The 24,888-nt window shown below is 40.6% G+C and overlaps 2 protein-coding genes across 2 annotated transcripts in view; both read right to left on the bottom strand.

Moving 5' to 3' along the window:
* LOC126481939 (uncharacterized) overlaps nt 1-24,888 on the bottom strand; it is a 935,620-nt gene that overhangs the window by 41,577 nt on the left and 869,155 nt on the right. Inside the window, exon 11 of the mRNA XM_050105898.1 lies at nt 10,195-10,315. Coding sequence (XP_049961855.1) covers nt 10,195-10,315 — 121 coding nt within the window. The remainder of the gene's footprint in view (nt 1-10,194; nt 10,316-24,888) is intronic.
* Nucleotides 10,583-17,295, bottom strand: LOC126481323 (uncharacterized). The gene is made up of 2 exons (XM_050104987.1): nt 15,263-17,295; nt 10,583-12,152 (listed from the first exon to the last, which is right to left on the bottom strand). Exon 1 carries the CDS (start codon nt 16,969-16,971, stop codon nt 15,265-15,267), a length of 1,707 nt encoding a protein of 568 aa, XP_049960944.1. The 5' UTR covers nt 16,972-17,295; the 3' UTR covers nt 10,583-12,152; nt 15,263-15,264.

Raw genomic sequence — 24,888 nt, 5'->3', positions numbered from 1 at the left:
CTCTCTGATTTTATCCTCATGGTCTCTTCGTGAGATATACGTAGGAGGGAGCAATATACAGCTTGACTCTTCGGTGAAGGTATGTTCTCGAAACTTTAACAAAAGCCCGTACTGAGCTACTGAGCGTCTCTCTTGCAGAGTCTTCCACTGGAGTTGATCTATCATCTCCGTAACGCTTTTGCAATTACTAAATGATCCTGTAACGAAACGCACTGCTCTCCATTGGATCTTCTCTCTCTCTTCTATCAACCCTATCTGGTGCGGATCCCACACTTCTGAGCAGTATTCAAGCAGTGGGCGAACAAGTGTACTGTAACCTACTTCCTTTGTTTTCGGATTGCATTTCCTTAGGATTCTTCCAATGAATTTCAGTCTGGCATCTGCTTTACCAACGATCAACTTTATATGATCATTCCATTTTAAATCACTCCTAATGCCTACTCCCAGATAATTTATGGAATTAACTGTTTCCAGTTGCTGACCTACTATACTGTAGCTAAATGATAAGGGATCTATCTTTCTATGTATTCGCAGCACATTACGCTTGTCTACATTGAGATTCAATTGTCATTCCCTGCACCATGCGTCAATTTGCTGCAGATCCTCCTGCATTTCAGTACAATTTTCCATTGTTACAACCTCTCGATATACGACAGCATCATCCGCAAAAAGCCTCAGTGAACTTCCAATGTTATCCATATTCACATTTTGGATCTCCGCCAATTTCCTTTGATACAATTGCACTTCTTATTGCTATAAACACGCCTCCCCCTTCACTGTCCAGCCTGTCTCTGCGGTATACATTCCAATCTAAGTTTAGGATTTCATTACTGTTTACGTCTGTCCCTAGTACTATGTGGGCATTGTGATCGTTTATTAATGAGAGCAGTTCTGGGACCTTTCTATAGACGCTCCTGCAGTTTACTATTAGCACATTAATATTGTTATTCCCTGTTGCATTTTCCCTACTCCTACCTTGCCGCGTCTCAGGAGGCGTCTTGTCGGGCCTAGGGAGGGAATTCTGTAACCTAAAAAACCCACATGTGCACTCCACACGTACTCCGCTACCCTTGTAGCCGCTTCCTGCGTGTAGTGCACGCCTGACCTATTCAGGGGGACCCTACATTTCTCCACCCGATAGCGGAGGTCGAGAAATTACCACCCCATATCTCCGCAGAATCATCTGAGCCTCTGGTTCAAGCCTTCTACTCGGCTCCAAACCAGAGGACGACGATTGGTTCTGGGAATGATACTACAAATAGTTAGCTCAATTTCCACCCCGTGAGCGAGGCTTTCCACCTTCACCAACTCCGTCCAACCGCCTGTACGAACTGAGGATGACTTCTGAACCCAGACGGCATGAGTCATTGGTGCCGACATGAGAAACAACTTGCAGTCGGGTGCACCCAGTACTCTCTATTGCCGCCAGCAGGGCCTCCTCCACATCTCGGATGAGACCCCCCCGGCAAGCAGACAGAGTGAACACTGGCCTTCTTCCTGACCTTTCCACTATCTCCCTAAGGGGCTCCATCACCCGCCTAACGTTGGAGCTCCGAATAACTAATAAACCCCTCCCCCCCGTGTGCCTGCTCGGACCTTGCTGAAGGAGTGGCCAGATGTCCACTCACAGGCAGAGCGGGCGATGCCACATGGCCAGCTTCCACATTGACCCTCCACCTCGTGCGCCGTGAACGTCGCTGAACCTGCCACTCCCCTTGGGGGCCTTGGGGAGAGGGTGGCCCAACCGCACCCGGTACTTTGCATAAAACAAATGCATGGCTCCTTGTCCATTGCAGTGCCCGCGCCATGAATCAAATGCATCTCAGCAATATTACGGTACCTGCAGGTAGCCATATTACTACCGACACTTCCACAGCATGAATGGCAATGGTCTCTGTGCGCTCCATCCGTGTTTGTATAGCTATGCCCTCTTGCGATTGTAGCACCCTCTCGTGGCATTTATGACCCCTGGTTCTTGTGTGATTACTGATCCTTGTTGTATGCTGAATGTCCCATGTCAGTTTGCAAACTTGTTTTTAATCACCCTGTATATGGAAATATTTCTGCTTCTAGTACTGTGATTGTGAACTGCTGAGTCATCCTAAATTCATTCTTGTTATTCACTACAAATACAGCTGGGGAGTATAAGTATTAGCATGTAGTTGTAAGAATCCCCAGGACTTTGAAGAAGCTTCTGCAAGATGTATGCTTATCAACATTATTGAATATTCTTATAGCACACTTCTGTAGAATAAACTATTTTTTTCATCTTAGCTGTAATGTCCCTGAGGATTATGCCACAGGGCATTATTGAGTGAAGGTATTCTAGCAATCTTGTCTGCAGTGTGGGATATTTCTGAATGCAAAGACTGCAGAATTGAGCTTTTTGATTGAATTATCCATGTGCTGGTTCCATCCCAGTTTACCTCAAGACCCAGAAACTTCACTTCGAGATGGAGACATTCGGTGTACGCCCACTGATCTCCACTTCTTGTACCTGTTGCTGTTGTGGTCTTTAGTCCAAAGACTGGCTTGATGCAACTTCCCCACTAATCTATCCTGTGCAAGTCTCTTCATCTCTGAAAACTGCAGCTGAAATCATTAAAATTGAACAAACCTCCAGGATGAAATGGAATCTCTGTGAGAATATATGCTGAATTTATGGCTGAGGTAGTCTCTCTTCTAACTATAAACTATCGTAGATCCCTTGAACAAAAAACTTTGCCCAGTTCTTGGGAAAGATAGCACAGATCACACCTGTATACAAGAAGGGTAGTAGAAGTGAGCCACAAAACTACCATCCAATGTTCTTGAACTGGTTTGTTCTATAATCTTAGAACACATTCTGAACTCAAACATAATGAGATATCTTGAAAAGAATGACCTCCTCACTGCCAACCAGCAAGAATTCCGAAAACATCAAACATCTAAAACCCAACTCACACTTCCCCCAACATGACATACTAAAGCTTTGGATCTGGGCAGTCAGGCAGATGCAGTATTTCTTGATTTCCTAAAAGCATTCGACTTGGTAGCACACCTAAGCTTATTGTCCAATGTATGATCATGTGGGTACCAAATGAAATTGGACAGGATAGATTTATTTAATCTTCACATGTGACACATTTCACTTGATCTAGGCATTGTCAGATAATCTGGGGAAGTTACAAATTGACGTAAGTATAAATTGCTATTAAAGACAATAATAAACACAAATTAAAATTTCTTTTCCAATTGAGGCTTTACCTAAGGCCAAAATTACATCAGTGGGGAAAGTGGTAGCCACTGCGTTATCTAACTGTGGCGTTAATTGATACTTTAAGCCTTTGTTTAACAAGTCAACTGTTACTGGCTGAATGCATGCTTTTGAGATAGTAACATGTTCAGCAAACAGGATTCTATGCTGACTCATCCCTTTAAATTTTGCTTGCCACCTATATTACTTACTGAATATTTTATTTAAGCTTTAGAAATCAGCTAGTTACAGTTTGGCACACCACCTAGTGAGCCTTTCCTCACTGAAGCTCCATGGGGCCTTGACAGTTGCTTGGCAGTCTAGTTGCTGGCATGACATCAGATACTCAAAGTTTTATAAACAGACCATATTTGCGTCCATGGGATGGATTCTTCATGAGTAAGTTATCATCAATACAGTCAGTTTTCCAGTTTGGTCGCTTATGACTTCATTGCTTCCTATTTCAGTAAAAACTTTTCAGCTGGTTTTCTGTCATTATTAGTGCCCATTCATTTGCCAAAAAAGGTGTATTTGGCCTAACCATTACATAGGAGTATTTTGCACCTGTGAGTTTTTCTGGTCGCTGATTTTACGTATTTGTTTAAGTTATGTACCCAGTGTACGCCTTAGTAACTTCCTTTTTCCTACTGTCATTACCTTTTTTTTTGTGTTGCTTCTATGTGATATAAAGAAGCATTTACAGTGGCTATCTGGCTGTTTCCTCGCAATTCTTTGGAAGTTTTAATCACGTTTGAGGCCTTGCATATAAGTAGAAAGAATTTTATCGGTGATGTAATGAAGTATTGACTGTGACTATCTGTCTGTTACCTCTCGTTTCTATGGGACTTTCAATTACATTTGACACCAGGGTCACAGGAGTTTTTATTCGGTAACAATGGTGCAATATTTTAGGAATTGAAATTTATACCTCTCACCACCCCCTGAAACACAAATATGGCCCTATGCTCTATACTCCAATTGATTTATGTCTTCTTTCTGTTATTTTTAATTTGTATTTATTATTATCTTTAATAGCAATTTATACTTATGTCAATTTGCAACTTCCCCAGATTGTCTGACAGTGCCTAGATCAGATGAAATGTGTCACATGTGAAGATTAAATAAACGTAACTTGTGCCACCAAGACGATGTTTTCTGTATCTAAAGACTTGTAACTTGTTTTTATGTTCATAAATGTAAAATTTTGCACTTCACAAAATGAAAAACACTAGTATTCTGTGACTATAATATTAACGAGTCACTATTGGAATCAGCCAGCTTATACAACAGGTATAACACTTCGTAGGGATATGAAACAGAATTATCACATAGGCTCAATCATGGGTAAAGCAGTTGGTAGACCTTGGTTTATTGGTATAATACTGGGTAAGTGCAACCAAGAGATTGCTTACAAATAACACGTGTGACTGGTTCTATAATACTGCTCATGAAGAGTATGCCCAGTGTATATTGTGTCCCATGTGAATGCAGCAGCATCTATACAGGTCAGACAATTCACACAGTTGCAGACTGTTGTACTGAGCACAAACGACATACTGAACAAAGGGAGCTCGACAAGTCGGCCATAGCTGAGCACTGCTTTGAAAACGGACACAAAATACTGTTTGAAAACTTGAGAGTCTTGGTTCATTTGTCAACCATTTACACCTGATGACAAGGGCAGGAATGGCCATGGAAAGCTTGAGAATTTTATTCGAAGTGATGCAGCTTGAAAACCGAGAAGATTTTATTCAGTGTAGACGCTATTGTACTATGCCCTTCTAGTCTTGTTGTGAATGTTACTGTGGGGTCAACCAAATGTTTGACATAATTAATTATAGGCCAAAATTATTCATTCAAAACTATCCAAGATGAAATATATGATGAAATCTCTGCATACAATCACATTCCAGCTATTTCTACTGAGTGTTATTAGTATCCCTCTACTTGCTTAACGAATTTTAAAATATTTTCTGTTGGCAGCCTACAGATCAGTGGTTGTCAAACTGCAGCCTGTGGGAAACATGTAGCCCAAATCAAGCAGCTGTGGGAACTGTGGATCTCAGCCACATTTTATAATAATACTGGCTTTCTACCTGTGGCTTCACCTGCATATGCATGAACCACATATATTACACACACATGTGTATGAATTCAGAAATGTAATATTTTACCTCATATGACTTCAGAGAAGATGTTAAATTCATCTGTGGTATTCAGCAGTATGGCATGATTTTTGGTCTCAAAACATGCCTGTAAGAATATTTGCACACTGCAGTCCTCATTCTCATGACCTGGTTGATGGTCTGAACAGCAAAAATTGGGCTTCATATTTTTTGAAAGTATTCCAAGTCAGCTAAATCCATAAGGTTTCAGGAAAAAAAATCTCCCTTCCTAATCTACCTTCTCACTCCCCACATCCACCAGCTTCATCACACTCTGTCCCTCTTCCACCTGCTTCCTCCACATCCCCCCCCCCCTCTCTGTCTATCTTCTCCTCACCCCCACTCCCCCTTCTGTCTGCCCATCTCCTCCTCATCCTCTTATCCCCGCAGTATATCTTTCTAGACAATAACTGTAACATGTACCAAGTTTGGTTCTAATCGATCCATGGGTTTAGCAGGGGATGTGGGACTTATACACCCACACATACATAAACATCCATTCATTTTATAAGTATGTATGTATATTTATATGTATATAGAGTAACTGAACAGGTAAAAAATCTACATGCCAAGTGGTGACACACACAAATAAAGGTTAAGGAATTCCCAAGCTTTCATAGCCAGTGGCCCCTTCTTCTGGCAGAAGGATTGAAGGGGAAGGAAGGATCAAGAAAGAGGAATGGCAAGGTTAAGGAAACAAGGAGAGCTTGGAAAAGCTGCAAAGAACTGCAGGTCAGTGGAGACTTACTGGATGGGATGAGAGACAGCACCAGATGAGATTTGAAAACCTGAGAGCTTAGAGCTGGAAAATGGGGTAGTAAGCAAGACAGAGGTCACTTACAGAACACTGTGCAAGAGTTAATAAGAGCAGAAAGATGGTAGAGGAGGGGAGCAGAGAAATATAGGACAGAAAATAAATGATACATAAAACTAAAAGAGGGTCAAGAAAGGAATAGTTACTGAGAAGAAATTAACATAAATTAAGACCAGGTGGATAGTAAGAACCAAAGACATATTGTAATGCCAGTTCCCATGTTTGGAATTCTGAGAAGCTAGTGTCTGGTGGTAGAATCCAGATGGCATGTGGGGTGAAACAGGAAGTGAGGTCACGGCTGTCAGGTTGTACAGCATGCTATGCAACAGGATACTGTGTGTTGCCAGTGTGCACCTTCTGTCTATTGCCACTCATCCTGAATGATAACCTGGTGGTAGACATGGCGACTTAACATGTACTAATCCGCTGCTATGGTATAAATTTTGACACCGAGTTAACGTGGACATGTAAACGTGTCATCTTCAGTTGCTGCACAAATTTGTAGCAAGGCATATGAAGTTAAATTAAGGCTATTTTAATACAATGCAATGAGTAGAAGAAAAATGGCATTCAAAATATTCAGTTGACATTTGTTATTGTGTCTCATATCACATAATGCATTTAAATGTGAGTACAATTACTGGCATTAATTAATTAATTAATCATCCACTCATATACATAACAAAACATCATTTTGTCACGCAGTTACAGTGCCACAACTTTGCAGTCATTGAGGGTGGGAGCGATTTGAAACAGAACAGTTAACACAAAGTGTTCTGAAATGTACTGACTTTAAAAGATCAGTACTTCAGGGCTGGCAGCCAACTTATTGTGCCCTTACTATAAGTGGCCTATTAGGGGCTCGCAACATGTTACTTTATGTATCTTGCCAATCAATAATAAGATCAGTACATATGTAGCCTGAGCTGCTGACTCGCAATGTCAGTATAGCTTCTTGAACAAAAAAATTTGACAACCACAGCTACAGATTTTCAGAATTGCTATCTTATATGTTTCCAAGTCTATTACTGAAGTATAGCACTTAAATAGGTGTATAATGCAGTATTCACTGAGGTCTATTACCCGGGACTTTCTTCCACTTTTTGTGCATGTGGACACTCCCCCTTTTCTCATCTTACATCTACAGTTATGTGATACGAAGTTGTGTCCATACAGGTGCATCTGTTCAATGGCTGTGATTTCCAGATGATGTTCTGTTATGCATAGCACATCCAAAGAAATACATTTAGATTTTTCACTGTCTTGTATTGAGGTGAAAAGCTCATTTTTCTTATTGAACAAGCTTTTTATTATTTGATGGAAAAGCCCAAATATATTTTGATTTTTAACTTCTGTACTGTTTTCTCATTTATTTTTGTAACTGTGTCTGTAATTATTCTACACTTTTGTCTTTCAGAAAATGTTAGAAAGCACAAGGAGTGGGCAGTTACTGTTATAGTTACAATGAATGCTTCTGGAAACTAGTTGTGCAAGTAACCTCTTACCAGAAACATTCAGATTTAGACCAAGCATTTGATGGTGCAACTGTGTGAGGGGCAATGCATCACTCACACTCATGATGATCACTCCAATCTGTCGAGTGACTTGTGAATCTCTGCATTTACACCTTCAACGTAAGGTTTCATACAGGACTTGTCATCATTCAAAGAGTGGCACAATCTGATCTGATAATACCAAGAATAATATCAGCCTTGCTTGTGGAGTTTCAACAAAGCTCACAATCTGCAGCAATGCCCCAGAACAGACCATTGCTCCCTGATTCTCAGTCAAGAGGAAGCCTTGAACCAGAGACTCCCAAGTGTTCTACAACAAGCTAGGCTGTGACTTCTTAGACTTGTGCCATAGGGCTGAGAGTTGCAGGGTCTCCAAAAATAGGTCAGGTGTGCACTATACATCAGAGATAGCTACTTAAGTAACAGGCTGTGTGAACGGTGCACACATGGTGGTTTTTTTTTTTCTTTTTTTCCGCAACAAAGTGCTGCAGTTTGAAGTGCTCCTAAAAAGCACTGGGGCTTGCATAATATTAAGCACAGAAAGCTGATTAATGCCTGAAGTGGACAGTAGATGAGAAACTCAAATTCACCAACGCAGAAACTGAGTTTGTTTCAGCTAGACTCCACATCAACGATGAGCAAAAACTTATAATAGAGTGCTTCTACTGAGTACCAGATTCTTCTCGTAATGTAACCGAAAACTTTAGAAAAAAAAAAAACCTCAGAGTATTTGTACCTAAGTTTGCTAATGATATTGCAATCATTGGAGGAAACTTTAATTATCCCAATCAGTTGGGATAATTACAGTTTTGTTAGTGGTCATGACAAGACGTCCTGTGAAACATTACTAAATGCCTTCTCTGAAGCTGCCTAAAACAGATAGTTCATATCCCCACTCACAATGGAAATATATTAGGCCTAATGGCAACAAGTAGACCTGATCTCTTTGAGGGAGTCCACATTGAAACTGGTATCAGAGACCAAGAGGCACTTATAGCAACTGTGAATACAAAAACACAAATGGAATTAAAACATGCTCATAAAACTAGACAGAGAAACTTGGAACTTTTAGCTCAGGAGACAAGCATGTAGAGAAACTATGGCTCACTTTAAAAGCATAATTGACAATGTACCAGACAGATATGTACCCAGTAGTATAGTTCATAATGGGAGAGATCCTCCAAGGTATATAGACACTATAGAGAAAGTTCAACAGAAACACATGTTAATAGGTATAAAACGGAGCATACAGCTATAGATAGATAGATGCTGAATGAAACATGTTCTGGCCATCAAGAGAGCAATATGTGATGCTTGCAACGACTATTGTAGCAGAATACTGTCAGATGATCTTTCCTAAAACCAAAGAAATTCTTGTCACATGTAAAGGCTGTTAGTGGCACCACAGTTAGTATTCAGTTGCTCATGGATGAGCCGGGAACTGAAATTGAGGGTATCAAAGCAAATGCAGGAATGCTTAACTCTGTTTTCAAAAGTTCCTTTACAAAGGAAAACACAGAAGTATTGTCCCAGTTTAATTCGCATACCACTGAAAAGCTGAGTGAATTAGATATTAGTGCAGTGGTGTTGAGAAACAGCTAAAATCATTAAAACTGTACAAAACTCCAGGGCCCAGTGGAATCCCTATCAGATTCTATACCCAATCCACAGCTGCATTTGCCTCTCTGTTAACTATAACCTATCACAGATTCCTCAAACAAAAAACTATGCCCAGTAGGAGGAAGAAATACCTATCATTGTACAAAACAGTTTCAGACTACGATTTTCCTTCTCCTCTTCCTTTCTTTTCTGGGACACCTTATTACTGAATATAAGAAATGTATAATACCAACATCTTATCCTCTTCCTGAGCCCAACATCTCACTTGTTATAGATGGACATGACTCAGTTTTCATGCTAGCAAATGGGAAGTTGCAGTGCACAAAATGGTCCTGCCATGAACTAATAGTGTGTGATGCTATTAAACAATGTGTGTGTGTGTGTGTGTGTGTGTGTGTGTGTGTGTGTGTGTGTGTGTGTGTGCAGTGTTTACAGTGACTGGGAGTGAGAAATGAATGAAGTGTATCATTAGCCACTTACATTAGTAACTTATTTATAATAGAGTATTCTACACCAGGGGTAATAGCACTGTTTTAAACAGAGTGGTCTTGTATTCGGGTGGGAGGAGGCTCCAGTCTTCAGCTGGGCATCCTGATGTAGGTTTGCTGTGGTTTGCCTAAATTACTTCAGGCAAATGCCACAATAGTTCCTACTGTAAGGTTATGGCCAACTACCAGTCCCACCTTTGTCACACTAGATGTGTAAGTATGTCGATGTCTATATATGTGAATTACTACTTTTTTTTTATTACAAGGAGCTGCTTGATTACTGTGTATTTCTGTTGATTATCTGTGACTTTATGCCCTTCACACAAAGAATGTTCCACTTTTGGCTTCATTTGCTTACCCCTGTGCAGTTGCTCTTGGAAATGGAATTCTGCTTCTATGTGCTCGATGCCTGCGGCGATTTCTACGATGTCTTCGTATTTTTGCAGGAACTTGTGGGCTGTGCCTCTTCTCAGCCATCTCTGCAATTATTTGAAAGTAATTATATTTTCATGACAAATAGATAATACAAAGGTTAAATGCATTATGTAGGCCTGTTTAGCAAATGTTTCAAACTTGCACTGCACTAAAGATGTGTCTTGATTTTAGAACTGAAGAATCATGGTTGAGTAATTAAAGAAAACCAATGTAAAAATAAATAGTAACCACAAAAGGCAATTTAATCTTTACAGATGCTGTAATTACAAACAGATAGTATCTGTAATATTTCTGCATCAAATATACCTCATGACTCTCTTAGTATCAGGCTGTTGCCTTATTCTTCCTACTGTATCTCCTTTATACATCTATAACAGGATCCTAGGGATGTGCCAAAATATAATACAACTTTATGTTCTGCTGTGCTGTGTCCATTTGTATGATCTGCATTCCTGTCTTCTTCATTTCTTCATACTTGAGTTGTAATGTTCCCCAAATGTTAGCAGATTTTGTGACTGTGCGATTTCACGCAGTAGCACTGAGACGATTTTATCGCTGCTTAATAGACACTGTGATTACAATGAAATTAATGTCACTATAATTGTATTATTGATGTTATTTTAAGCGAAGAAGAACTCACAACCTTTTGTTCTCCCTCTTCCTGGTCAGCCATTGTCTGGTACAGTCAAAAAATTATTGCTTGCTCAATGTTATGAAGAGATTTTGTTATTTGTGCTCATTTTGCATAATAATAAATATTTAATTTCATTGTGTTTGTTATTATGACTAATCATACCTTTTTTCCCTCAGCTTTTTTCATAAATTTGATAATTAAATGTGGCTTACTTTGTGTGGGGATGTCTGTTAGTTAATGATCGCGTATTAACAGAACCAATCAGCGCAATATGTTTGGTTTGCTTTCAGAACAGAACCTGTATCAAAAATTTCACTTTTCACAAAATGAAGTCCAATACCTTTTAGGTGTGAATACACCCCAAAATTATATTTGCCAACAGACAATCCCAGTAGAGGAGCCTAGCTAAAAAATATGGACCATGTGGTGGTAATTAAATTTCAATATTTAAAAAATATTTTTATGTGATTTTTCAAGTATGTAATTTTTCTTGATTTAAATGAAGAGTCAATTAGCCAAACCCAAAATAATGTAAAATTAAATATAAATTTCAAAGCCAAAATAATAAAAAAATAATAATTAAAACCACCATTAAAGAGTTCATTGGTCCTGTGCTTCCTTTCCTTTCATGTTAGTAGCTTTTCTTTTTGTATTTTATTCTTATTCAATTGAGTCTTCCTTTAAATGAGACATTCCAATATTTCCCCCGTTGCACACTTGTGAGCCATGTTCAGTAATGCAATAAATGATTAATAAGTTTATTTCATAATTTTTATTTTTCTCCACAGATACAGTCAGAATGATTGCCATCTCTCTTATGCTCACTCTAGACTTACATAATGTCTAAGCAAATGAACAGCTTATTAACAGAACGATACAACTGAAGAAGCAGCAGCTTTTTTCAATGTAGCAAGTTTACATCTAATTTACTGGGTATCATTCAGCTATCATAAGCATAATTAGTGATAATTTATTGTTTATACAGCCCACAGAACAAGTTTCTTATGAGTTGCTGTCCATATCCTTGAAGGTTCTCTTTGATGGGATCTACAGAAGACAAGTGAATGAGTGAACTAATTGAATGTAGGTCAGTTTCTTTATGCAAATGATACAGTCATAACTGCACAAGGCTGGAACTTCAAAGAGAAACTAAAAAGCATTCTAGATGGAGTGTCAAGTTAGTACAGTAAGAACATCTTGAAGCTTAACATATAAAAGGACTCCGTGTGCACCTATCAGCTGCAAACCTGTGAAGCAAATAGAACAATGAATGTATCTGGGAGTCAGTAGGTCCTACAACCTATCTTCTACTTGAAATATTTTGGAGTAACCTTGGACAGATCTCCAACACTGATAGCATTGACTCAAGACAGGAAACAAGGTGAATACCAAGAGCAACTTCCTTTAGAGACAAAATACAGTATGAAGCCTCAGTGCTTATAACATCAGCAATAATACTCTGCTTCCCTACAACTGTGTATGCTGTTCCTGCATTAGAGTAATGTACAGTTCAGGTTTCAGACCATCACCCCATGTTTCTCACGGTACCCCGTATTGAGCACAAACCAACTTGGCTGGGTTGATGTACTGTGCAACTGATCGCAAGCCGTCAGGCCAATTCAGCTGTGTTGATGAGCCTCACCATCCTGTCGATTTCCCAGCACATTCAGCAATCACCAGGCCAGCCTATTACTTCAGCTGCATTGCATTTTGTAAAGCCCTGTTTTTATGCCCTTTACTGATATTTAGATTAGCTATCAACATGCTAAAAGACTTAAGAAACTGAGAATCAGTATCCCATTGTTCTATTATAGGAAGAAATACCCCCAGCCACCATCTGCCTTTTCCTACACGAACTGCCAGCACACTAGATCCTCAAACTGCAAAGTGAATTTAGAGCAATGGCAAATCCCACCTGCAAGGAAAACTGCATTAATTTTGATTCGTTTTCTATTTGCCTGTCATATTTATATTTGGAAATTACACTTCACTGTTTGCAAACAGTTTATCAAATTTGTCTTATACCCAGTTTACTGTTAAATGATTCAAAATGAACCCTTAAATGATGATAAAGAAAAAAAAGTATGTACCTTTCTGTCTAACATTTTCATCCAGATGTAGATCACCGAGTGTAGATGAAATCTTCTATGTATGTCTCTCGTGTGAGCTGCACAGTTTGCACTCCAGTAGCTTTTATTTTGAGCAATCAGCAAATCTCAGTTTAACACAAGAGATAAGGCAGTAGGTAATTGCATATCTGTTGCTCCACTATGGTCTGGGAGAGGGAGAGCCATAGTCATATACTGTGTTTGTGTAAATAGGTCTTTTTTTTCTCTACGACAGCGGCATCAACTGACAATGACTATGAGGCCACTATCGAAAAGATATTTTATCAGCCACAATTATTGTTTATGAAGAAATTGGTCAATATACTTGAAATATACACATACTGGGGAGTTGTTTATGCAACAGATGTAAAATTCTTATTTGGGATCTGCAGCAGAAAAGGTGTGTATAAATGATGACAAGACTTAGGCACTGAGGAATCTGTAAAAATGTTCATACAGATATATCAGAATATAAAAAGTGGTAGTTTGTTAACATCTTGTAATAAAAACACAGTCTTTCAGGCCTGAACTATATTTTATAAGGACTCAATCAACAGTGGTTCTGTTGTAATGGCATTGCTTGGAAGAATCCTGTAACTTGTGCTCTGCACTTTCTTCCAGACAGGAATTACTGGTACACATAATGTAAATGATGATTTTCCATTCAGCTCTATTTGACTTGGGGCCACTGCTCTCCAGAGCATAGGAACCTTTATTACAAAAATGCTGTGCATCTAATGTACAGAAGGGATGGAAATAGTGCTGCTCAGGAGCTAGGAACAAGGCACACAGAGTGAAACGAGAATTTTGAATTCATGAATGCCAGAGGAGGAACATGCCAGTGAGCTCCCTCCAGTAATGTGCCCATTCTGGTTTTTCAGCTGACATACACCACTGGACTTATCCTGACACCAAGGGCCAATTGTGTAAATGGCACTGAATGGAATTTGATTCTGACCACAGTTCAGAAATTAAACTCCATTGAGGACTCTGCCCTATTATATATCACTGAATGTGGATTTACTGAAGGTGGTTTGGTGTCTGACTACATTAGCATGTAACACACTGTTAAATTGCTGGGCACTGTACTGGGTCATAAAGACACAATAGGAAGAGAGAGACCTGATGAAGTTACTACAGCCAACAAAGAAAAGGAATGGAAAGCAGTTGTTGACTTTAATTCACAGAACATAGAGACCACCCGTGACTGGAAATATTTGAAACTATTATGAGTACATTAAAAAAAGGACCAAGAAAGCAATCACACATGATAGAATCTCATTTTAAAATGCCCTTTACAACTATTACATTAGTCTCATTTACTGTGGAGCAAAAACACTGTCAAAACTTTTTGAAGTTGGAATGCATAAAACAAAGCAGTAAGTTAGGGAAAATGGGCAGAAGCTATTTGCCAGCCTGAAGCCACAAATCATTCCTATTTTCAAAACCTATGATGACAATACAGTTTCTCATCCCAAAGTTACATGGTGTTGACACTGTAATGAGATCCGATAAATTTTTTGAAATGAATGCCCTGCATAAAAGGTAGTTCACAATATTAGTCATTACATTCCTGTTCATTTATTCTTCTAATACAGACTTAAATATTGAAATTCTGTTATGGAATTTAGTATCAGGCCAATTTGTGACACCACCTCCCCCCCCCCCCCCCCCCCCAAAAAAAAGAAACAAACTAAATGAAATGAAAATCCAGGCTTTAAAAATTGACACTTCATAAATTTATTCCAACTTTGTAACCGTTGTTATGTAGGCCTTAATACATTGTACATAAATGCTACCCTCAATGCATTGTGACTCCTGTTAGCTTAATTTCCTGTTTTTACTGGAATTTCTTCATATACTCTTCCTCTAACAGATAGTATGATCCACTGCAGACTTTTCATCGAATAAAGTGACAGTTATATTGTACTGTATCTCAAATACCGCAGCTATGTGATTCAGTTTTACTCCTTGCCCTTAACAACTCAGCATTTTGCATAGACACTGCCAGAGGCATACAATGAAGCAATAGAAAAAAAAATTCTGGGAACTGACATGGGATCAGACCCCTGGACTCTATTCCAGCAAATAATCACTATTTCGCAAGTCAATAGAAAACACATTCTATTACAGTATACATGAAAATAATAAATATACTATTTTTCCACTTCATACACACATCAAATGAAATAATCACACTCTAGGATTCTTAGGTTTATTCAGCCACTCAAGATGGAGACATAATTTACATTCATGTTTTCATTGCTGCCAGAAGTTTCTGATGACATGCATCTGTGGATTGTTCCAGGACAGACAGTTTTGACATAAACTCTGTGTAAGCTTGTCTGTCTATTATAATCTTGTAGTTTCCTTCAGAACTATCCTCTTTCTGTCTCCCCCAACTGCATATATTTTTAATAAGATAATCCATCTCAGAACACAGTGCTTCCCACAAAGCTATAGGTTTTATTGTTCCCTTAGGTATCAGCAGCTCTATTGTTGTATGCACTGTTAACACACTATACAAACAGTGCACTAGTAAGATGACCTGGGAAACATCTCTTGCATATACATGAAGATATGTAGTCTGACCAACTGTCCCACTTACTAACAACATTGTTCCATGAAGTTCAGCATTCTGTTTACCACTGTTCCACAGAATACCATGCGATTTTTCTTCAAAAGAGAGATCTTTCACTATAGTCTTCTTAACCTCTGCACAGCAGTTACTGAGGACAAGTGACACATGTTCACTGGCTAATCTCACAGCTAGGGTATCCAAATCCTTCCCAGTACTGCAAGAAAAGGGAGCCAGATTACCAGAAACAACATCTAAGACATTCAACTGGTAATTAGGAAGAGTAGTTTGATAATCTACTGATGGTCGATCCTTCACTGAATATTTTATGGTTCCAGATATCTCAAATTTCTTATGTTCAACAAACTTCGGCAGTGGTAAAACACCTGCAATGCAGGCCTGTTCACGTGCTGGCAATTCAGAAATCCTTTTCCACTGATTCATGGGATTCACTGGCTTGCTTAATTTGAGAAGTTTTCCAGGTTGGGTTTCAACCTTCCTGATCTCAAAATTCATGACAAAAGAGCTATATGTTACCGGTTGCTTCCAACTATTACTCAAAACCAAATTAATATCAGTGATACGTCTTTCACTGGTATTGTTGACACATGCACCAACAATCCACTTATCATTATGAACGTAATGCCAAGTGTTTGTAACTACCAAATTGTCCAGTTCATGGTTTTTGCTGTCTGCATACCCACATTTCTGTCCCACCAGACACACCAGACTTGTTTCTGTTTCAGACTTCTCAGCAAAATTAGTATTCGATGCAATGTAATATAACTTTGTTCTGAACTGCTGCTTTTCCTTAAGCCTTACTTGTGCTTCTTTGACTTTTATGGCCAATTCCTGAAGCATGCTGCTACATAAATTATGAAATTCACTAGATGTGGACGCATCTTGCTCAACAGTCTCTTCCGAAAAGTCTGTCACCACTGACGGCTCACTGTTTCCTAATTCACTTTTCTGCCATATGCCCAACTGCGGAGTGCCAGTACCCTTAAAATCACTCACTTGTATCTTATAAACATTCTTAAATGTTGTGTATAGCTTAAGTCTTCCTGTTCTTGAAATTACGATGACACTATCAGCTGATTTCAATATATAATACAAACGGGGAGGTGTGTATTTTATAAAAGGCGTTATGTATTCTACGTTGGTATTTTCAGCGTCAAAGATTCCAACAACACGTTTTTCTAAAAATTCAATGATTTGTCCAGTGTCTGTACATACAACAACATCGGGTATTGGTCCAGTACCCTCTAAATGAATACTTTTCAGTACTGCATAACATTTAATTATAGGGCAATATGACAATGGTACAAACTCTTCAACACCTGACATTTTGTTTACGAGTGTTTTAACGACGGTTGTCATCAACTACACATCACTGACAGGCTCCCGTGAATTATGAATTACATTATTGGCGCCATTTTCCCTTTGGGAGGTTAAGACATCTCGCAACATAATACAACGAATTCACAGTTTCATATCATTTTCGTTAACGCACGTAAATATCAACAAGAAAGTCGCCACATACAAATTGTATTTCTCGCGCTAAATCAAAACACTCAAAGATCTTAAAATAATATTCCAAATCACTTGCGTCTACGAACGCAAGACCTTTCACACGCAACGAACTCTCTGCTCAAATAACTGCGCAAATGTCTGAGCATGAAAGAAACCGTTGCACATGTGCGTTCACACGACATAACATTCCAATGTTCTGCTCGCCTGCCATCTGTCGGCGTGGAAAAATAATATCAGCAGCAAACGATTACGATCTCGCAACCTCATTTACTCAGAAATTCTCAAAGGAGGAAATATTATTACAGCTTGTATTACAAAAAAGGAAGGAAAAACTGGTCAAAATGATCTAGACAGTCGCCGTTTAAGCAGAGACAGTTTTCGCACATAAATTTACTCCGCAAGATGCATGGCGAACCTGACGACTGGTGTAATGTATTTTGAAACATAATTATTTTTTAACTCTCATAACTCCTCGAAAAAAAACGGAAGAAATAAGGAGCTGACGGTGGTGTTAACATTCCTGGCAAAAGGAAGAATCTACAGGGACCTAGAATTTTCTACTGCAATTTCGAAACAAATATGCGTGAAGTCATACGCAACACGTGTAATAAAAAATTCATGTTTTCATTGCTACTAATAGTTTCTGATGACATGCGCCTATAGGATATCTCCAAAACAGACAGTTTTGACATAACTCTGTGAAAGTTTGCCTGTCTATCGTTATCTTGTAATTACCTTCAGAACTCTCCTCTTTCTGTCTCCTCCAGCCAGAGACATATTTTATTAAATGATCCATCTCAAAACACAGTTGTTACCTCAAGGTAATAGGTTTTATTGTTCCTTCTGGCATAACTATACGCGAACTATTACTTGGCAACATGCAGATAGATACCATAGGCAATGGCTCCAAGCACAGCATCTGCAGCCAACTACATGCCCTTACACACACCAGCCACTTTTACTCCATGGTGGCACATGCATTTCCTAGCCTCAGCAATGGACACTGACCTTCAGCAGCTCATGCACAACTTGGTCGCCCAGCTGGCAGCACACAGGTCGACTGGCTGACGCGCTCACGGCAAGAGAGCAGCAGGCATCACAGCAGCAACAGACCAGACTATGGGCAGCGTGGCTCATGCGTCTGGCACCTCAGAAACAGCTGCTCTAATGGTACCCCACTGACATCAGAGCAGAGTCCAGACAGGTCTGATGATATCACATCCGTTTCGGCAGTGAAGTGACTAAGTACTGCGCTCCTAGCTCGTATCCAATTGCCAGCTATGACTGGACCTATATGCTATTGGCTGCAGTGTTATACTGAAGTGTCTGTTTGTGGGAGAACGAAGTGGGGCCATGAGGTACCTGGTAGACAATGAGTAGAATTTATTGATTTTTCCCAGAACTGTGTGAAAAGATCATGGGAAGTCCGAAACACTGTGCCTCACTGCAGCAAACAATTCGACCATAAAAACATACAGCACTCATCATCAGAATGTGGATCTTGGACCGCACTGCACATTCACATGGAGTTTCACCAAGGCCGATGTCAACGAGCTGATCCTGGGTACAGATTTCCTCAGACACTACCAGTTGCTTGCAGATATCGCAAATGCTCAGTTGATTGACGCTACAATGAGTCTGAAGATAGCTCATGGTCTTCCGCCTTACATTTGATGCCCAAAAAGGACAATTCACAGGCCCATGGAGGACTACCACATGCTTAATTCAAGCACAGTGCCAGACAGAAATCGAGTGTAACAGTAACTGGACTTCAACTATACCTTGGCAGGTGCGACTGTGTTTAGTACAAACGACTGCACGACAGCATACATACAAATCCCCGTGGCACCTGAGGACATAGAAAAATCATGATTACCATTCCCTTTGGGGTCCTTGAGAGAATGTTCATGAGGTTTGGCCTTAGGAAAGCTGCCCAGACTTGTCAGTATTTCCTGGATAGCATATTGTGAGGGTTACCATGCTGCTTAGCATACCTGGACGGCATCCTCATGTTCTCAAAGATGTCCAAACTACACAGCAGTCACCTAACTACGGTTTTCTGGGCCTCAGTGAGGCTGGAACAGTGATCAATTCATTGAAATGTGTATTCTGGGTTAGTGAGATTGATGTTCTCAGTCACCTAATCACCCCTACCAGATCCACACCTCTGCTGGACAAAGTTCAGGCGATCCTGAACATGCCACACCAACTTCTACTGGCACCACGTACACACCAACTTCTACTGGCGCCGTGTGCATAATGCTGCTTTGTGCTCGAACCCCTGACTGCTGCGCAGCAAGGAAGGGCTCCCATTACCTGGACTCACAAAATGAAGAAAAGTTTTACTGTGACTAAATAGTGTCTCACCGAAGCGGCACTGATCCTCATCCAATATATAATGCAGAGTTAGCCGTTAGCCTGGTTGCCAGCTAGACCACTATCAGCACAGCACTTCAACAATGCACTGAAGGCAACCAGCAGCCACTCGGCTTCTTCTCACAAAAGTTGTCAGCAGAGGTGCACTCTTGGAGCACATACGACCCTGAACCACTCACCGTGTATCAGGCAGTGAAACACTTACGTTCATCAGTAGAACTTTGCGCCTTCATTTTCTTCATTGACCATAAACCTATAACACACACTTTCTGGACCAACAAACCAAGTGTTCAACCAGCCAAGAACAGCAGTTGGAGTACGTTTGTCATCTGACACATCTGCAGGATGGACAATGTCATCACTGCTTGTCCCATGATTATGCAGTCCTCTCCTTCCCAGTGAATATCAAAGACATCACACAAGAATAGGAGGGCAACAGAGAACTGGACATGATTCCTCCAGCAGCCTACATCTACAACTGGTGCCCATCCCCAGCTTCTCATGGAAGATTTGGTGTGATGTTACAACAGGCATGCATCACCTGTTTTTTCCAAAAAAATTCTGGCGCAGTACTTTCAACTCTGTTCATGGATTATCGCAACCAATGCAGACACCACAGTGTCACTCATGGTGGCATGTTTCATTTGGCCCAGGCTCAAGAAGGACTGTTGTCAGTGGGCATGTGACTGTGTGCGCCAGTGCGCCGAAGTCGGGAGACACACCCACGTGCTCATCAGCACCTACCCTGACAAGACAAGCTGCTTCAGTCATGTCCACACAAACATAGTAGACCAACTTCCTCTGTCCCAAGGCAAACAATACCTCCTTAGAATGGTGGAATGCTTCACCCACTAGCCAGAGGCAACACACATAGTGAACATCACTGCTGAGATGGCTGCTACTGCCCTTGTGGACACCTGGGTGGCACACTTCGGCTGCCCCAACCATGTAACTATGGATTGTGGCTGCCAGTTCGACTACGTGCTGTTCAGACACATCACCTGACTGTTTGGCATGCAGCTTCACTACTTGACAAGCTTCTGTCAGGCAGCTTCATCAGACGCTGAAGGTGTCCCTGACATACCAAGACACTGCCCAGATGTAAGCACTACTGCTCATACCCTTGGTCTGTGAGTGAAACCAAAAGAAGAGGTCTGTGTCTCACCTACAGACCTCGTTTATGGTCAGTCGCTCACTATCCCCTGAGAATCCATGGAGGAAATACTGCCCTCACATGACACCTCGGCCTCCCCACTAGCAGAATGTCTGTTCAGTCAGATGACTAGCCTCCGACCACACCCAACAATGCAACATGGCACTGGCTAAGGCTTTGTCCACGCATACTTACAGCACTGCATGCTTGCAATGCTGCAAACATACACTGTATAGCCTCCACTTTGACTGCCCTCCTAAGGACTGCACCCTGTGAAAACCCGCAGTGAAAAGACATTGGAGATTGAGTGTAAGGGTAGGCCAGGTAAAATTTTGGTCAGTAGGGTCAAACCAGTGTACATCTACACAGAGCCCACTTTGTGCACTTCTTCCACCCAGTGGAGGACTTAGTAACAGATGACACTCCACAAGCAGCCAGCCAGGCAGTGCCTGCCCCAGCTGTTGTCGGTGACTCAAGCATGCTGTCATCTATCACCAAGCAGCCACATGTGCCCCAGCCTACCCGCACCCCACACAGACAGTCACCCAGACCGTGCCATTCACATGAACTCCTTCCAGCACCAACACAGTGGCCAGCAGACTATGTCACGTGCGTCAGCCGCAGTGTTCGCTTCAAACTCCCGTGCTGCATCATAATGGCAGCAGCCCACATGCACACTGCCTGCTGCCTGGAATTGAGACCCTGTCTCAGATGGGCCCCTCACCAGCTGACAACAAATCACCAGTCAAGTTCCAGACACTGCTACTCATCTCATTGGCTGTTTGGCTGCTGCAGCTCCTGGAATCACCATCACCTCTCTGTGCCTCCATCATGTCAGGTGTCGAGGCTGGACTGAGTCCCGTGCTGTTTCCCTCATCATGTCCCCATTGAGCTCCAGACACCGCCACAGTTCCGGAAGCCACATTTGAGCCCTAGTGAGACCACACTCATGTGTTAAACTTTCCGTAGTCTCCACTGCTGTGAGCACTGGCCGCAGATCAAGTGTCATGTCACGCTTCCGCACCAACTTTGTCAAAGTCAAACAAAAACAAAAGCATTTTATGAACATTATGTCTCTGTGAATGTTACATTTATTTTTATCTCACAGTTAATGATACCTTGTTTAGTTGCATATGAATTCAATAATACCAGAGAAGGAAAGTTGCTACTCACCATATAACGGAGATGCTGAGTCGTGATAAGCTCAACAAAAAGATTCACACAATTATAGCTTTCGGCCATTAAGGCCTTTGTCAGCAGTAGACACACATACACACACGCATACACACACTCACACAAACGCAACCTGCACACACGTCTACAGTCTCAAAGAGCTGAAACCAGCTCTCTGAGACTGCAGACGTGTGTGCAAGTTGTGTTTGCATGAGTGTGTGTGTTGTGTGTGTCTACTGCTGACAAAGGCCTTAATGGCTGAAAGCTATAATTGTGTGAATCTTTTTGTTGTGCCTATCGCGACTCAGCATCTCCGCTATATGGTGAGTAGCAACTTTCCATCTCTGCTATTGTTACATTCCATCCTGGATTTTCCATTGTTTGATTTTTGCATATGAATTCAGTGTTATGAACAGCACGTCCTCACCATCGCTTCATTTCTTATCCTTCATAGCAGTAAACCAGAGTTTGTTCGTGCATCAGTGTTCTCCGAGCACACTAGATCTGCAGCCACTCATTGCTACAGACAGTTCCTGCACATTGCCTCTGGGTACTGTTGTTTTAGGAGGCCACACAGTAACACACACTGCTATGCATCCCACCAGCCACTCGTGGTGTCACAGATGACTCTTTTCGCACTTGCGCTGATGTCGCGCACTGCTGCCACCGCACTTGTATGGATGTCACCACAAGCATGCAAAGCACAAACGTATGTTGGCCACAGATGGAACATTTTCACCTGTTGCTCCTACTGAGCTCTGCTCCTCAAGGGAGAATCTATGTGGCAGCCTTGGGCAGCAGCACAGCAATTGTAGATGACACAGTCAATGGGCTAACATTCGTCTGCACGCACACCCCTGCTAGACTACAGTTAGGCCAAAGCACAGCAACGATACAGTGCAGATGTGCACAGAGGACTCAAAGAGCAACATCAGTGCAAGCCAGCTGCTGTTACTCAATGGGCGGCTGCATCGTTCTGTGGTCTCCCTAGCCATGATCCACATGTGTTGAGCACTACGCGTGCTCCCCACCATTGCGCATGCAAATTGGACAGCCACCACTTGTTTGCTATGTTTTCCACACCTGTGAATTAAATGGCATCCGTGAGATGAGAGAACATTTCCACACTAAGCTGGACATGCATCCATTGTCTTCTGTGGCAACGAGTCTGTAATGTGTACTCAATCACTGAGGAGTGTATACCCTATGGTATCAGTGGTTGAGCCATTCATCATGGTCACATGATCACCCTCTTGGACATTTCCAGTGTAATTATTATAACTTTTTGGTGTATATATATATTGCTGTGGATAAATGTGTTGTTCACTAAATACAGATGGTTATGTGTATTTAATTACCATTACCCATGTCTACAGTGTCTACAGCTTGGTCTTAGTGCATGGGCATGGCAGTAAGCCAGCCAACAGTATGACAGGTTTGAAAGTGGCAAAGAACCACGTGTTGCTCAATTCAAGATCTCTTACTTGTCAAACAACAAATACCTGATCCTTTAACTAATTTCCACATGATGTCTCTCTTGTCACGTGCAATCACAGGTGCATTGGGATAAAGGGGTTTGCACAAAAATTTGGAAAGAACGCATGTACGCATGGGCATTCCCACATTGCCTCGGGGTGCGAACAGTCTGCTATGAATTCCCTTCTTGGCTTGGGAGCTTCTGTTGCATTTATTGTGATGAAAAGGTGACAGAAAAAGAAAACACAAAAGCAACTGTAGGCAAAGAACTATCTAAATAACAGAGGTGTGAGAAATATGAAGTTTTGACAATGTTTCTTTTGCAAATTTCAAAGGAGGCCACAGTGATATTTTAGATTTTCTGCTTGGGAAACTGTAGCAGTTGGGCTGGCAATAAAATTTCATTAGCTAGTAAATGGCACCTTATATACCAGTTTGAACTATTCATTTCTCATTTCAAAACAAAGCATTTCAGTGATTATTCCTGAAACTGAGAAATATCGAAGTGAGGTTCTTAGTCGTTACATGTAAGTTAATTAACCTCCAATGCTTCAGCTGTATTTTACTTATTTACACAGCTTTAGTCATGAAAGATGATACGTAGATCAACATTGTCACACTTGACAAATTTCGGAATTTCATAGATGCCAGAATCAACGAGAATGCAGATTGTATTTTTCATTTTGTATTTATTGAATCATCAATGTACTTTGTTTCAATTTTTAGTAATTTTTTGAAGAGTTAAACATACCCCATCACTTTTTTTGTTCAAATATCAGGCTCTCCAGTTATTATGCTTTTAAGTCACCATAGCATGAATATTCGTGCACAGTTTTCATACAAGCTTGCACTTTTCGTTAATTTTTGTCTTATTATTCTCAGTTTTTTTCTTCTAAACTTACGGTATCTCATTCTTTACAAGAATATATTTGGAAACCTTTTACATAATATGTAACAATCATGGCAACACATCTTGAACTTTTATTCAAAAAATACTCAGAAGGGGCACTCACAAGATTTTCTTCTTTGTAATCATCTATAAACCAAGTACACTTCCTTCTGAGTCAGCAGACATTATTGCACAAAATTCGCTTCACAGCATAACCTCAAAACATTACATAATCAAATGGACATGGGCATCAGCTACCCATCGTCTGCTAAAAAGTGCAAAGATTCTCACTGCAGTTGGGTAGCAATGCACTTTGCACGCAGCCTCCATTTCCAGGAAATTAAGCATGCACAAATACATGTGTATAGTTGTGCTGTTGGAAATTTATACGCATATGCAAATCTGAATACAAAAAAGGTGCCATGTGGAGGCATTATTATTTTGTTATATGTACAATTATCCTAACAATTTAGTTAAATGTTTTGCACTAATATTTTCACTGAATGAGACTGCAGCAGTTTTTGTGTTTTTATTACACTCTTGAACTCAAAATATCCTCTAGTGAATAGTTTTGTGATCTGGAATGCTTATCATTCACGTCTGACACAATATTTCTGCAGACAACTAAGTAAATATAAAATGACATATGTGAATATACCCAGAGTGCTCTTCAGTAGTTGTCAACTTAACAGGACTG

This window comes from Schistocerca serialis, chromosome 5 (genome assembly GCF_023864345.2).
Source record: "Schistocerca serialis cubense isolate TAMUIC-IGC-003099 chromosome 5, iqSchSeri2.2, whole genome shotgun sequence".
NCBI classification, from domain to species: Eukaryota; Metazoa; Arthropoda; class Insecta; order Orthoptera; family Acrididae; genus Schistocerca; species Schistocerca serialis.
This window is presented reverse-complemented; position numbering and strand designations above follow the sequence as displayed.